Below are 14,347 nucleotides of genomic sequence, written 5' to 3' on the forward strand. Positions count from 1 at the left end.
ATTCTGTATGTAATCCTCTCTCACGGCATGTGTAGGTATAATTATACAAATTCCCTGTTGTAAATAAGCTCAAATTTGTTTAATAAGAAAATTAATCAAGCTTAAATGTAATCTAGCTTGTTGATGCATTCAAGCCCGAATTATATTCGGAATAAGACTATAAATGAATCACATTGAATTTTTACCACCCTAATTGGTATTTGTACAGTTGCTGGAGAGTGATTGGCTCAAAAAATATGAAATCAAAGTCTTGGAGATGGTACAGAGCCAGATGTATTACTGCATTAAGATTTAACGAGATTTAGGAAAAATCTTAGATAATTTGTTTGCTTTTTTTCTTTGTTTACATTACTATTTCATATTTTAGAAGGTAAGGAAGATTATTAGATGTATCATGTATGCTTTCTGTTCGTTTTAAATATAGTTCATGGAAAAGATGTAGCAATTCTAAAGACGAAAAAAAAAAAAAAAAAAGAAACCTCACATAGGTGAACCCAGTTTCAGTACCAAATAAAATAAATATGAGAAAATGATACAATCAGCTATGAAGAGAGATTTCAGCAAGCGGGTTTTACTTTATTCATGCTGTTAGAAATTGGAAGTCTTTCCTTTGGGTGGGTGTATTTTTTCCTGAGCTAAAGAGATTTAAGATTGCAGGATCAGAAGTTAAAAAAAGGGACCAAAAGCATCCTTATTTCATGCCCTTAGTCACATATTATACACTGTCACAAAACATAACTTCAAGTCATCCAAATAACACAAGCATTGGTGGATATTGAAGTTGCTTTTACAAAGGGATTTTTACAAGGGTCACAGAGACCAAAATATGGCTCAAGGCCTAGCAATATCAAAGCAACAATTGTATTGTCATCAAACTGGCATTGTAGAAGCAAGATTTTTCCTTTTTTTTTTGTAAGGTTAAAATGGTTTTGTTACATCAAACACTATTCAATCAATCAGATTACACCTTCTGAATGCTAGGGTTTATACGAAAAGAGAGTAGTTCAATACAAGAACATGCTAACAAGATTATAAAGGCTTGTATTCAAATGTGAAAAAGCCACTCTCAGCAACGGATCTGCTGAATTGCAATTCTGTCCAACTGCTTAATCAGAGATGCTGCTTGATGATATCCATGATCTACTAGAGCAGCAAGCTTATCTGGTAAACAGGTTGATCAAATGGCCAGTAACTCCCGTGACAATCCCAAGCAAGCAGCCAGCAATAACCTGTAATCAAACAATGATATAAAAGAATGACAACCACCACCAACATAGAAACAATTCATTTTACAGCTTCTCTTCAAGGTATGTTAGTTATAAATAGGATCCGGATACTCAAATCACAACTTGCAACTCTGTTCCTTGATAAGCTAAGGAGTTGAACCAAACGATACATTCCTAGAAGGTGAAAATTATAACCATCTAGAAGTACTAATCCTGAAGGGACCAGCAATACAGCAATATGTCATATTAGGCATACCATGAACTCAATATAAATGAGTTTTAATCTCGTATATGGGATATATGGTACATGATGCTTGGTGAAGTCAGAATTTCTAAGAAAATAGCATACGTACTTACATTGAAGAAACAGCTTATTTCAACAATACAATCCTGTGCAATCTACAGAGCAACTATTGTTTGTGGCGATATTAAGATTATCAAGTATCTTCTCAAAAGAATATCCATATAATTTTAACAAAACATGGCAGGTTAGGGAAGTTAAAAACATCATAATCTCAATCAATGAAGAACAACTCAAGCTAAATGGATGTTCTCGAGATATATAGACTAAAATTCCTTGAATTCTAATAAAGTATCATGTGGATCTACCATCTAATCATAGAAGGCAGCATACCTGAGGAGGGGTATGACCAAGAAGTTCACGCAATGGTCTGCTCTCAGCCAGAGGATGCTCGGCAGGAAGTTCATATACAATTTGATTCAAAACCTAAAGAATGTCCAGTTTGAATGCATAAAACAAATTAGCTAAAAAGAAAACAAGATGCCCATGTATCTCAATGGTATCAAAATAGCTGTTAATCAAATGCATTTTTTCCAAAAACAAAAGCTTCTTTTAGAATTCAATTCTTAGATATGACTTGGGAGTTAAGAGAGTCATGGGAGAAAGCTTGTGCGAGAAACAAAGAGGAGAGGGTTTTTTTTTTTGGGGGGGGGGGGGGGGGGGGGGGGGAAGGGGGGGGGGGAGGAGAAGAAAACCAAGATCAGCAAAAGCATCAAACCTCTGCTTGGCGTCCAGCATGTAATCTCACACCAGTGGCATCATACATCACCTGCCATGAAATTCTCTACATCAGAGACCTCCCCACATTACAGATAACAATCCTTATTTCATATTGTTTGAAAATACTTAACAGGATGCAATTAAATAACAACTAAAGCTGAACTTCAAAATAAATGTTCAGATGCTATAGTAACACAAGTTTTAAAGAAATATCTATGAGGGTTATATTTATATTTCTCATTAGCCAATCACAAGTAGATGCAGAGAGGGGATCATACAACACATGCTAAGACCAATGCAGTTGCAAACACAGATCCTCCAAAGCCTTCTTGGAACCCGACAGCTGCAGCAAGAGCAGTAACAGTCGCAGAATGAGATGATGGCATTCCACCAGACCCAACAAGTTGCTTGAGATCCCATCGGCTTTCCTTATACCTGCAAATCTATAAAGATTAAGACTCTTAGGATAAATTAAAGTCAAGCAGGACTGCCACATCAATCTAAGTAGAAGCATAAGAGTCAAATATAGCTAGTAAACCCCTTTAACTAAGCTCAAAAATGCATTCAGACAAGCTTGCAACTAGAAAATTGAAATCTAACAATATATCTAGAATTTGCCAAAAATATTAAAGAACTCCTCTCTACCAACATTAATTTTATCATATCATATTTATAAGAACCAAATGATTATTAGTATTAGGTAATTAGAACATCAACCAACCCATGGAATCCTACTTTAGTCTTGTACCTAGCCATCCTTGCCCTCGTTCTATCATGCCCGAAATGGCTGTTTCGATCATCAGCATATGAAAATTCAAGTCAATGGCACCAATACAAGAAAGCAATACCAAAAAAAAAAAAAAAAAAGCCAGCATTAGAACATATATGAGCTAATGCATTGACCTCACAAGTCAAGTCATTTGGAGAAGTCATAGCAAGTTAGCAACAACCCATTATCTTGATAGGGATTAATGGAATTAAACGTAGCTAAATGTCACCCAAAAAAAAAATTGAACCCAATGAAACTTGGGACTTGAAAAAGAATTTTATTAAATTGACTTCATAAGTTTCTAAAATAGCTCATATTCATTTCAAGATCTGGGCAAGCCCAAATCCGCTTAATAAGTGCGCTACAATCACAAAGCAAAATCACAATATATTTAATCTAAACAAACAAACCCCATCATAAAAATTGAATTGGATTGTTGCAAAAAGAAAACGAAACCCAAGTCAGATCCAATATAAAGAATCGCAAGAAAGAAGAAAAACTCAATAAAAGAAAACAAGAAAGAGAGAGAGAGAATAGAAGTAGAGAAAATACCAGGAGGTGAAGACCTTGATAAATTGGGCCATAGCGAAAGCTGTGAAAGCAGAAATGAGTGGATAATTCGTAAAGATTGAGGATGACAAGGACGAGGAAGACGAGGAAGACGATGAAGCCGATGTAGCATCCATCTCTCTCTCTCTGTGTCTATAGCTCTCTACAAAATACTAATCAGATATACAAAGAAAATATACTCTATATAATTTTGTGGGTCTTTTGTATTTGTTGGTAGTGAAGAAAACAAAATTATAAAAAAAAATTATAAAAATTTTGGAGAGAAAAGAAAGTTGGTGGAAGTGAAAGGAAGAGGAAAGGTAGGACTGGTTGTTTTGGTTTTTTTTTTGGGGGTTTCAGCAATACATGTATGTATGTATATATAGAAGGATCTGGAATTCTGAAAAAGAAAGCGTTTGTTAAGGTGGCGAGTTCAAGTGGGAATTCGAAGAAAGATTCTTGTTGTTGTTCTTGTTCTTAAGGCATTGGATTTGTTTGGGGAGCTGACATGTTTTTGGTTTTGGTTTTTGGTTTCTTGTTCTGCGTTCTTATTAACTAACGGTCTTTGCTTTCTCTTTCTCTCTCTTTCTTATTAGGTTCCAACTGAATATGCCTCCTTGCTCACTTTGTCTAGAATATACCCCAACTTCCCTCTCCTCCTTTTTTTTGCCAATCATATTTTATTGTCACGTTGAGTTGAGGTGGTAATCATTTTCATTTTCCCATCGGTCATTTTGTGGGTTTTTTTTTTAGTTATTACAAGACGTAATGTATGTAGAATCATGAAGCGGGGTGTAATCAAATCTTATAATAATGACTACGTTTATCCAAAAAAATAAAAAAAGGTAAAATAAGACAGGAATATGGTTTTCTCAATTCTCATCAATATTAAAGGTAAGTAGATGATAGTTTTTACAAATTTTTTAAAGATGTGAACGTGCAGGCAATGTCTACAAATACATACCAAAATACAAAAGAAAAAGGGTCGAGTCAGAAGAGTAACAAGTAATCATGAATTAAAAAATTGCAAGGCCGCGAGGCATCATTTAACCCAGTGAATGTTATCTAAGATCCAATAAAAGCCTAGATCGCAACAAATACGTGTCATTACTTGTTTGTGCCGCCAGCAGACTTAGTTTTGCCTTAACTTCCTAGAACTCAACGCCTAAGTACCAGTCTCTTTTTCTTCTTTTTTTTTAAAGAAAAGAAAAAATCAAACCGTGAGACTATTCTATTCAAGTTTTATTATTATTATTTTTTTTTTGGGTAAACATGGAATTATCATAAACTAAGAAACACTGGCAGCAGCATCAATTATTATTATTATTATTATTATTTTGTAGGTAATTTTGAAAAGTTCATTAAATAAAACTTAAGTTTTAATTCAACCTGGAGCAACTTCTATTGACATTATGCCATAACAACCTCTTGCGTGTATATTACAAAACTCGGATAAATGGCTTTTGACTGTTGAGCTGGGTTTTTTTTTTTTTTTTTTTAATGTATAAACAAAATTACAATATAAAAATAAATATTGGACATTTCCAGATTTATTGGGACTGTAAAAATGTAAGCATCTTTATGAAAAAGCTAAAGTCACGTTCCTTTTACAACAACAAAACCTGAGTGCCGTTCGTGCAAACATTTACAAACGCATTCGTCTCACTGTAAATGAAAGAAGGAATCAAATTCTGCTCAGGACTGTATTCTAAAATGAACCCTGCTTTAACGGCAAGGCACCCATTAACATTATACCATTTGGCGATAAGCAAGCACTCCAAGAAATAACGATCCAATTGTTCTGTCTTTAACTTTTTTTATGGTCCTGTAGAATATGTAAACCGATTTGGATCAGTATGACATGGATTTGAAGCAAGAAGCAAGTTATTGTGATCAGATGGCAGAACAGTTGTAGGATCTCTTTTCTTCTAGCCCTACCATCTTTGTTTTTTAAAAATTGTCTATAGCATTTTATGGGCTCCAAACACCATGGGCTAGAAATAAGAATGCTTACAGGCCCACAGCCATATATGTAAGAACTGAAATTTCATGACTGTATGGAAATTATGAAGATTTGAAAGTTAGACTTGGCCTCTTCCATGTGCTCATCCAGATCTTGGATTTATTTACCATTTCTGCCACAAAACAATATCAAAAGCCAAAGGTAACAGTTAATGTCTTAGAAGTTAGAACACTGCCAAGATATGACTTTACATTTTATGTGTCATAATTAGTGTTGTATGCACTTTATATCTCATGAGTTCAATGGCTTATTAGATATGCACACTAGTAGAGTAGACTCGGCCAAAAACAATTTTTGTAATATTTTAGAAAACCAGAATTTGAAGTACAGGTATAAGCTATAAACATTTAAACAGAACAGAGATACCATTGTAATTTATAACATAAATAAAAACTAGTGAAGCCATCATTGTCCTATTATCTGTTTTACTTTTTAAGTTTTTTATTTTAAAATTAATGAGTTTCTTTGTTTTTTCAGATGTGAAACATAAACTCCCTTATTCATATATTATAACACTGACTCTTTGGATTTGGATGTTCCATACAATTAAAGGTAGAAAGTACATTAGTCAATCATGCACACATTCTTTTTTTTTTTTTTCTTTTTTTACAAGATCTTGTCTACATATATCGCTATTCACATATTCTTCAAAGTTCAGTGTTGTAAATTTTTCATGCCTTGTAATGGATTTGTTCAGTTAGGCAAAGTAGGTGTTGGCAAAGCCTGACTAATACATTAACAGAGATTGGGACAAAGAAAGGGGGAACAGCTTACCTGCCATAAGTTAACATCTTTATACATTGACAAGAAGTCTAGGACTTGCCCTTTGGTGTTTTATAGTTGCCTCCAAACAGCAAATGCTTTACAAGGACAAGAAGTCTAGGAACATCTGTTCCATATCCCAAAGAACAATTAGTTGAAGAAATGTGTAATTAGCTAAGTATAATTTTCGCCATTCTATTACCTAAAGAGGCCCCGTAATTTAGTTGCTTGTTACCTGATCCTGAAAGATTAGAGTGCTTCCTTCCCAACATAATTCATGAGTTCTGCTTTTGCTGCTTCCATTAGCACCTGGAAGTCTATTTGTGTATACCTTCCCCTGTGAGACAGAATTAGCATAACCAACTCAGTTTCCTCCTCAGTGAAGAGTTTCAAGCCATTACCACACAGCACAAATGGTTCACATGAGCACACTGCTATGCAAATGGCTCAAATGCAATAACGCAGAGTAAAGCTTAATTAACCTAAGACTTTGTCCCATGTGTAAAGTAAAATCACTAACTTTACAGGTACAGGTTAATTTCACACTATTATTCATTGCATCTTCTCTGCAACAAAATAAGATGATTCCATTTTGATTCAACCTCACAAACATTAAAATTTGTCATGGGTCCACAGACCTAACTGTTTCAAGGATCACGCAGGATCACATTTATTTTGGGCCAGAATGTGATTTCCACATGTTATTAATAGCATTTAAAGGAAATAATTAAAGGGGTATATACCGATGTTTTCAAATACTACCAGAAAATTGGAACTGATGAAGAGCCATGGACAAAGAAAAATATTATCATAACTACATTTCCATGTGCTCCTCGAATATGATTAAGTATTAAAAAAGATGAACATCCCTTTCTTGGCAATAATAGACAGATTGCATTAATTTGGTACAGGAGACCTCCTAAGAGAAACCTATCAAAAGATTAGTCCACCTTGCACTTGATAGAAGAAGCAAGAAAATTATACTTTAACAATTGCTTGATTCAAACTGACATCATCCAAGATATAGGAGTCAGTCTTTCTTTATATATCACTACAAGCATATGAACAAAAGAAATATAGATAATATATCTTTGAAGTTATGATTTGTTCCAAGGTGTTTAACTGGCTTATCCTCATCAATGATGATTGGTATGAACCCCCACCAAAAGGTCCAAAACAATGAATTAATGGCAAGTATTTCAGTGGAAAGTGGAAAAAAAGGTTGTTTTGAGTTACCAAAAATGAGTTTTGGACCAAATCATAGAAGGATAGGATGGGCTTGCAATTCCATGCATTATCCTTGCAACAGCTCTGGGGTTGAATTTAACATGTGAGTTACTCTGTAGAAAGACCTGTTATTTCAAGAAAAAGAACAAGAAAATAAAAAAATTTGATATTACCAAACATGATTGTGCCATTAATTCAAAATCTAAGCACCCCAAATAATTACTCACCTTAATGTCTGCTCGCAAAAATCGGCTGCACAAGTAAATGATAGTGATATCAGTATGATGAAAAAGCATCTACAAACAGTGTGATTCACATTTCTTAAAGTTTACAATCCCAAGTATTATATGGTATTATAATAAAAGTCAAGGCAATAAGTATTAATATCAACCTGCTTTGACCCATCTTATTAGAAATGTCAGAGTTATCATCTTCATTAAAGTAACCCAAAATCTTCTTCTGCAAGCATGGTGTATGCTGAGAACCAAAGCAACCATGCTTCTTCTCACACACATTTGCTGCAAAGACTGCAGCTTTAAACATTGTGTCCAACTTCCGTACCTAATTCATGAAAAGCAGAACACTTATGTAGATTAAAACAGAAAAGAGCAAAGAAAGAAAAATACAAAACTACATGAGCCTGCAGTACAGGCCAATCAATTGGCTATCAAAACTCACGAAGAGCAAGCATGCCATGTGTTTGATTATGTGACTAGACCAGTGGCAGCATCATTGCAAACTGCTTAACATTCTGGATGGACTACAAAAATTATAAGGAACTGCTACACTCCTGAAGGAATTTTGACTTGCGCTAAATGGCACTTGAGCTATTCCCCCCACAACACCCCCCCCCCCTATGGAAGCATGCAAACATATATGCAATGAGTGGGATAAAAGAGGATGCAATGAATTGGACAAGAAGTATCATTCATTTGGCATTAGGCATATGAACACCACCATTCATAGGACACTTCACTTTTTCCCTGTTTGTATGTCAGAGTGCAAACCATGATAGTGTAGTCTATCACATTATTATTGCAAGACATGCTGAAGCAATATTTAACAAAATTCAGTCACCAAGATCATTCATTACAAGTCTATCAAAGCTTGTCCAAAGATACATAAATAATATTGAGATACCAGAACACTCACTTATGTGACAGGAGCAACTATGGACATTTAAGGTTTGTTAGACATCATTGGTTAGAGCATTACAATGTTCAGACCAATCTCCTCAACAAAAAAATAAATAAAAATGTTCAGACCAAAAACGGAAATACCAAACACATCATTGGTACTCAATTGGATTCAACTATGACAGAGCAAATCAACTATAACAAAAAATAAAACTTGAGAAGCTTACCAATGATGCCATCTGCATGATCGGAGGTGTTGTGCTCTGAAACAGGAGCAATCAAATCCCCCTCTGAAGAGCTTGGAACCAAACAGTCCTGCAATTCACCCTTTGTGCTCTTCGATATCTGAGAAGCATCATCAATCTGTGAACCAGGGGTGCTCTGACAGCATTTTTCAGTTTCTAATTCTGGCATGGTAACCAAAGAACTGTGAGAAGGAATCTCCTCACCAAAAGAGGACTTTGAAGTTCTAATAGATGCTTCCATATCCATGACACGAGCATTGTCTGGGAAGTTTTCACCATTTTCATATATAGCATGATCTTCAGAATTTGGAAGTGATGCTACTGAACCGTCCTCTAGCTGAACACTGACTACACGACTCAACAATTCCGAGGTCAAAGCATCAATGGTTCTACTACCATCGTTACATTCAAAATTATCATTCTGAACAGCAGCAGTCCTGGTTAAAGATGTACAAGTAACATCTGCTTCTGTAGATTCTGACATTAGCACTTGTTCTTCAGAAGCAGTACGTATTTCCACATCGCGTTCCACATTGCCAGAAGAAACCTCAAAGTTCTCTTCTGTAAGTGTGCTTGATGCAAGAGCTGACCCTTGGCGAACATGGTTTGAAAATCCAGAAAAAGACGACCCCGTGCTTTGAGGTTTGGTGCTAAGGTCAAATCTGTAGTTCTCCATGTCCGATTTCCTGCTACTTAATTGCCGTTGTACACGAGTCTCTGTTTGTCTAGAAGAGCTGAAATCAATAGAGGATGATGCTGAGAAACTGCTATGCCCAATGGAGCTTCTCATACTGTTTGCACTGTTTCTTGCATAAGACAAATCATCATAAGGTATCGTAGAAGCAGTAAATGTCCTTCCCCGAATAACAGGCCCTTTGCTACTGCTTGAACTCTTCAGCAGTATGGAAATGCCTGTACCTTCTGAAAAGTCAACCTCCAAATTTGGATAGTCATTAACGTGATGCAATTGCTGACCCCAGTGCCATCATCAGTCATGCTGTAACCAACAATTGATTGGCCCATCTCTTGCTGATTGGCATGTCTATGCTCAACTTCCTCTACCAATGACCTTGCAGATTCTTGTGAGTAATTCTGGTTTTGTTCACTCCAGAAAGTCTGGCCTTGCTCAACATTCTCTTCACCCTGGGAAACCTTTGGTTCACCCACAGTAGTGATGTGTGGAAATTCAGGTACAACCATCAGGGGCTCCATCTCATCAGAAGGTTTTTCTTCTTCAGAAAATGTCATGGACATCACCGGGGAGTTTTCAGCAACAGTAATTGTTGTATCTGGAATTATGACACTCAAAAGTTTGTCTTTCCTACAGCATTCTGGACAAAGTTTAACGTCTGCTTCCACTTCATCAGCAACATATCTAGAACCACACTTTAAACAAAGTGCCATATTTTCAAGAATAAAAACATCTGAAGATTCAGCCTTGACTTGAGAAACTTCAGAAGTTGCAAGGTTTTCCATCGCAACACCATGGTGAACAGAGTTTTCAGCATGATCACACTCAACTGCAGGGCCTTTATCAAAGTCACCGTGCTGTAGGTGAAGTGAAACATTATGCATTTCATGCCCAGCGTCCTTATTTATTACATCCATCTTATCAAAGGCAAACACTTCTTCATGAACATCAGGATATACAACTTTCCCACTTTCACTTGCTGCATCATCCTGGTTGTGGTCACTACCTTCAGTATCAAGTGCAGCATTCATACCTTGATCAGAACTTGCATTGCTGCTTGTTGTAACAGAGGAATTCCTAGATATCAGAGAACGATGTGTAGAACTTGCTTTTCCAACATAAAAGGTGGTACTGGGGACACTAGATAGGAGTGGCCTGAACATATTTTGAGGACTTTTCCTATTATCCTGCACAAACATTGAATTACTAAACCTATCAGATACCATTACTGTTAAATATTAATTGACAAGTCTTCATGGGTGAGTACACAACCACATATCACTGCAAAAACATTGGGGAAAAAGGAGAGGGAGAGAGGGGAGGGGGGGCGAGTCCTCAAAAATCTACTAGCAAACAATAGGACTGCATAATGGTAAATTCTTAATTTTTTTTTTAATTAAAAAAAGAACTGAAGTTAAGAGTATGAGGTTTTATGCATATTGGCCAACTAATCTGAGGTTACTAAACCTTTATGTTTTGTCACTTGATCTCAACTACATACATGAGAACAAATCTTATTTTCAACTCATCTGATGCTCACTTGCCAAATTCCAATAATGACAGACAAAATTTTAAATGAATTAAATGAAGAAAAAAAATACCATCTGTCGAAAGGCAGAGTCAATTGATTTTTTTGGAGCAGACATTGAGGACACTATTCTAGCCGGTTTCTTTGAAAAGGCCAAAGTCCGGTTATTTGATAATGCACCGACTCTCCTTGAAGTTGCTCGGTCCAAACTACTCACAGGAAGGGATTGTAGAGAGTCTACATCATCATCACCAGATGATGCCACAGAACCTTTGCTGTGAGAGCTAAATCTGTCTCGGTCATGACTGTGAGATGAACTGATGCTTCTAGGAGCTGTTGGAGACATTGACTGCCTGTTGAATTTTGAGGTAGATTCCCTACCATTTCTGGATGCTGGTGAGGAACCCCTCACATAAGATGCTGGTCGATCAGCCAGAGAAGTACGAAGATTGGGAGGCGCATCAGAGGAGAAACCTGGAATATTTGCTTGCCATGCCCTTATTTTTGGTGAAGCAGAGTTCCCCCGACTTGTCTTTATAGGGGAAGTTCCCCTAATCCCTGGTGAGGCTATGGCACCACTGGACCCAGTGCTCATCCTCCGGGGAGTCGGAGTAGAAGACCTTGGAGCAGGTGTTGAGGGTTTACTTGGAGGAGTAGATGGTCTCCGTGATGGAGTAGCATTCCGTACACCTGGAGGTGGACTGGAATGGGGTGTTGATGACGTCCTTGCCCTCGACTGGAAGGTGCTATTCCCAGACCGAGGAGATGGGCTTAAGCGATTTGGACTGGGACTACCCCTACTACTTCTGTAACTCTTCTCCATCTGCAAAAACACACGTCTTATGTGAACAGATGGAGCATAAAGAAATGACTCATTTTTTCTAAAATCTTTTAGAGAATCAATCTGATTGTATCCATTAAATTGATCTCACCACTTACCGTGGAAGATCTTGATATCGAAATAGGTTGACTCCGAGGTCGGCCCCTAGGTGCAGTAGTAACTGCTTGTGGCTCATCGTCCAATGAAGGAAACAATGGGGTATCAGGAGGAGTTAATAACCTGCAAAATCAATAACACCAGGAATTCCATTGGAACCAAGACAAGCGAAATGTATTGAATTCTTTTTATTGATAAGTTACAAACACACCTAATGGGCCTTCAACCCACAACCTCACTCTTCACCCCATTCTTATGTATTGATACCAGCTAAAACCATCATGCAGGAGTAACAATTCAATGTAATTTGAATAAATTGACAACTATACACTTATGGCTATGTGAGGAAATTGACGATTTGCTGAGGGAATTCCAGCTTTTTGATGAAAGGACTTGATTATCAGACTAATAAATTACAATTTTGAAGTGTGCTTCTGCACATAGACATCTTTAGTTGGGCCATAAGTAAATGCTTTTCTATTTGCTTGATGATAGAATTTCTGTCTTTGTAGCAAGATACTTAAACTATTACCCTGTTAAATTCCATCACTACAATATACATGGAACCATAGTACTTTGGTTCAGAGTTGGAAAGTTGAAAACTTCATAATAAGAAAAAAGACAGCCTACCAATCGTAGTCATTCTTCTCCTCCTCGGCATTAAGCAGGTCACTACTCTCTCCTCGAACAGGAATAGTTATTCCAAGCTTAAAATCCGAAAATTGTCTTAACTTTGTAGCTGTAAAGAACAATTCAAATTCACAGAGCAAAATGCAGCACATTATTAGCAAGAAGACAACAAACTTTATAAATATAAGGGGAAAAAAAAAATCCAAACTGTACACATAACATATATATCCAAATTACAGAACCAAGGTCGGTATAGAAGATTACAAAGTGTGTCTTCCATGTCATCGGTGGACTGAAGCAAGAAACTCTCTTTTTCTTTGGTCTGCATTTCGTTGAACAAAGCAAGATCATCGTCTTTCTCCTTGAACAACAATCCGCTCTCCAAACTCCGCCCTCGCTTGTGATTGCTAGCTCTCATCTCTCTGCCGGGAGAGTATCTCAATGCCGGAGAGGGAGGCATCTTCGACACCTAAACTACACTTCTCGAAATTCTCACCACCACAACAACCTCTCCACACGCCCCGAAATCAAACAACAGTTGTACCAGAACCGGTACCACATTCTATCCATCTCAGCTCAGTAACAACAAAAACAACTCAAGCCCACGATCACTTTCATACAAAAAAAGAAGAAAAAAAAAAAAAAACACCAAAACTCAGTTTCAACCCGCCGGCTCAGCAATATTCAAGAAACTATATTAATTCCAATGCCCATATCATAATCAGACATTGAAGGACCGAGTCAACTCAACTCAACACAGAATCTTTGTTGTACATTGAAGCATAATAGCAAAAACAAAACCTTCAACTATTCAAACTGTTGTACCAATCAAAATGCAGAGCCTCAACGTTCATAACTAAATATAAAAACAAAAACACAAAAAATATCACCAATTTGTGACTCTCTCACAATGCAGTTCAACACGAAACCCTAGATTTTCCTCGTCCGGCTAAAAAAAATCCAAACACTGTGCTACTAGAACACTGAAGCAAAAGCCCTAATTGAAGTTTCCAGGAATAGCACTAAAGCCACAATTTGTGAGTTCAGAAATTGAACATTCGCAGAGAGCTTCACTTACCAACAAAGCGTTTTTCTTTCTCCTCCAAAACTCCCAAGTCAAAATTTCTTCAAAGACAGCTAGAAACTGCGTTGAAATGCGATCTCAAAAACTCGAAGAATCCAAAAAAAAAAAACCAATGCGAGGAATAGCCGTATCGGACACTCGGATCCAAACGCATTTACTGCTCTGTCTGAGAGTACGGATCCCACTAGAGAGAGATCGGTCGGTTTCAACTACCACTTGAGCGAGAAGATGAGAAAGAAAATAAAAGTGGAAAATTTTCTAGCACTTTCTCTCTCCTCCGAGAAAATGGATTCCTTTTTTGTTGTTGTTGATGTTGTTGTTTGGTTTTTTAGATATGTTAGATTTGCTTCTTTCCTCAGTAGCAAGCTTTCATTTTCTTCCTTTCTTTCTTTCTTTTTCTCTGCGATATTTTCCTTTTTCTTATTCTCTCTTTACTTGGTTCTTAATTTTTACAGTGATGCCACTGATAGTGATTACAAATCAACTATTAGCTCTAACTCCTAAGTTCCAAACCTCTCT

The 14,347-nt window shown here is 36.7% G+C and overlaps 3 protein-coding genes across 3 annotated transcripts in view; all 3 read right to left on the reverse strand.

Moving 5' to 3' along the window:
• Nucleotides 1–666: 666 nt before the first annotated feature.
• On the reverse strand, nucleotides 667–4,202 carry LOC112013980 (uncharacterized). Its single transcript, XM_024046363.2, has 5 exons — nucleotides 3,569–4,202; nucleotides 2,526–2,682; nucleotides 2,246–2,296; nucleotides 1,861–1,953; nucleotides 667–1,229 (listed from the first exon to the last, which is right to left on the reverse strand). The coding sequence occupies exons 1-5, from the start codon at nucleotides 3,700–3,702 to the stop codon at nucleotides 1,158–1,160; spliced, it is 507 nt and encodes a 168-aa protein (XP_023902131.1). The 5' UTR covers nucleotides 3,703–4,202; the 3' UTR covers nucleotides 667–1,157.
• An 887-nt stretch (nucleotides 4,203–5,089) lies between these two features.
• LOC112014047 (ATP-dependent DNA helicase Q-like 5) overlaps nucleotides 5,090–14,347 on the reverse strand; it is a gene marked incomplete at its 5' end in the record, with an annotated part of 19,772 nt that continues 10,514 nt past the window's right edge. Inside the window, 7 exon segments of the mRNA XM_065775500.1 lie at nucleotides 5,090–5,390; nucleotides 5,580–5,700; nucleotides 6,363–6,477; nucleotides 6,586–6,687; nucleotides 7,587–7,702; nucleotides 7,805–7,829; nucleotides 7,969–8,138. Of these exon segments, the coding sequence (XP_065631572.1) occupies nucleotides 6,600–6,687; nucleotides 7,587–7,702; nucleotides 7,805–7,829; nucleotides 7,969–8,138 (399 nt within the window).
• Nucleotides 8,894–14,275, reverse strand: LOC111985475 (uncharacterized). Its single transcript, XM_065775522.1, is given in 6 exon segments — nucleotides 8,894–9,901; nucleotides 9,904–10,836; nucleotides 11,251–12,000; nucleotides 12,117–12,237; nucleotides 12,745–12,853; nucleotides 13,009–14,275. Coding segments are annotated over 6 exon segments (3,102 nt in total). The 5' UTR covers nucleotides 13,205–14,275; the 3' UTR covers nucleotides 8,894–8,908.

This window comes from Quercus suber, unplaced genomic scaffold (genome assembly GCF_002906115.3).
Source record: "Quercus suber isolate HL8 unplaced genomic scaffold, Cork oak 2.0 scaffold_113, whole genome shotgun sequence".
Taxonomy (NCBI): Eukaryota; Viridiplantae; Streptophyta; class Magnoliopsida; order Fagales; family Fagaceae; genus Quercus; species Quercus suber.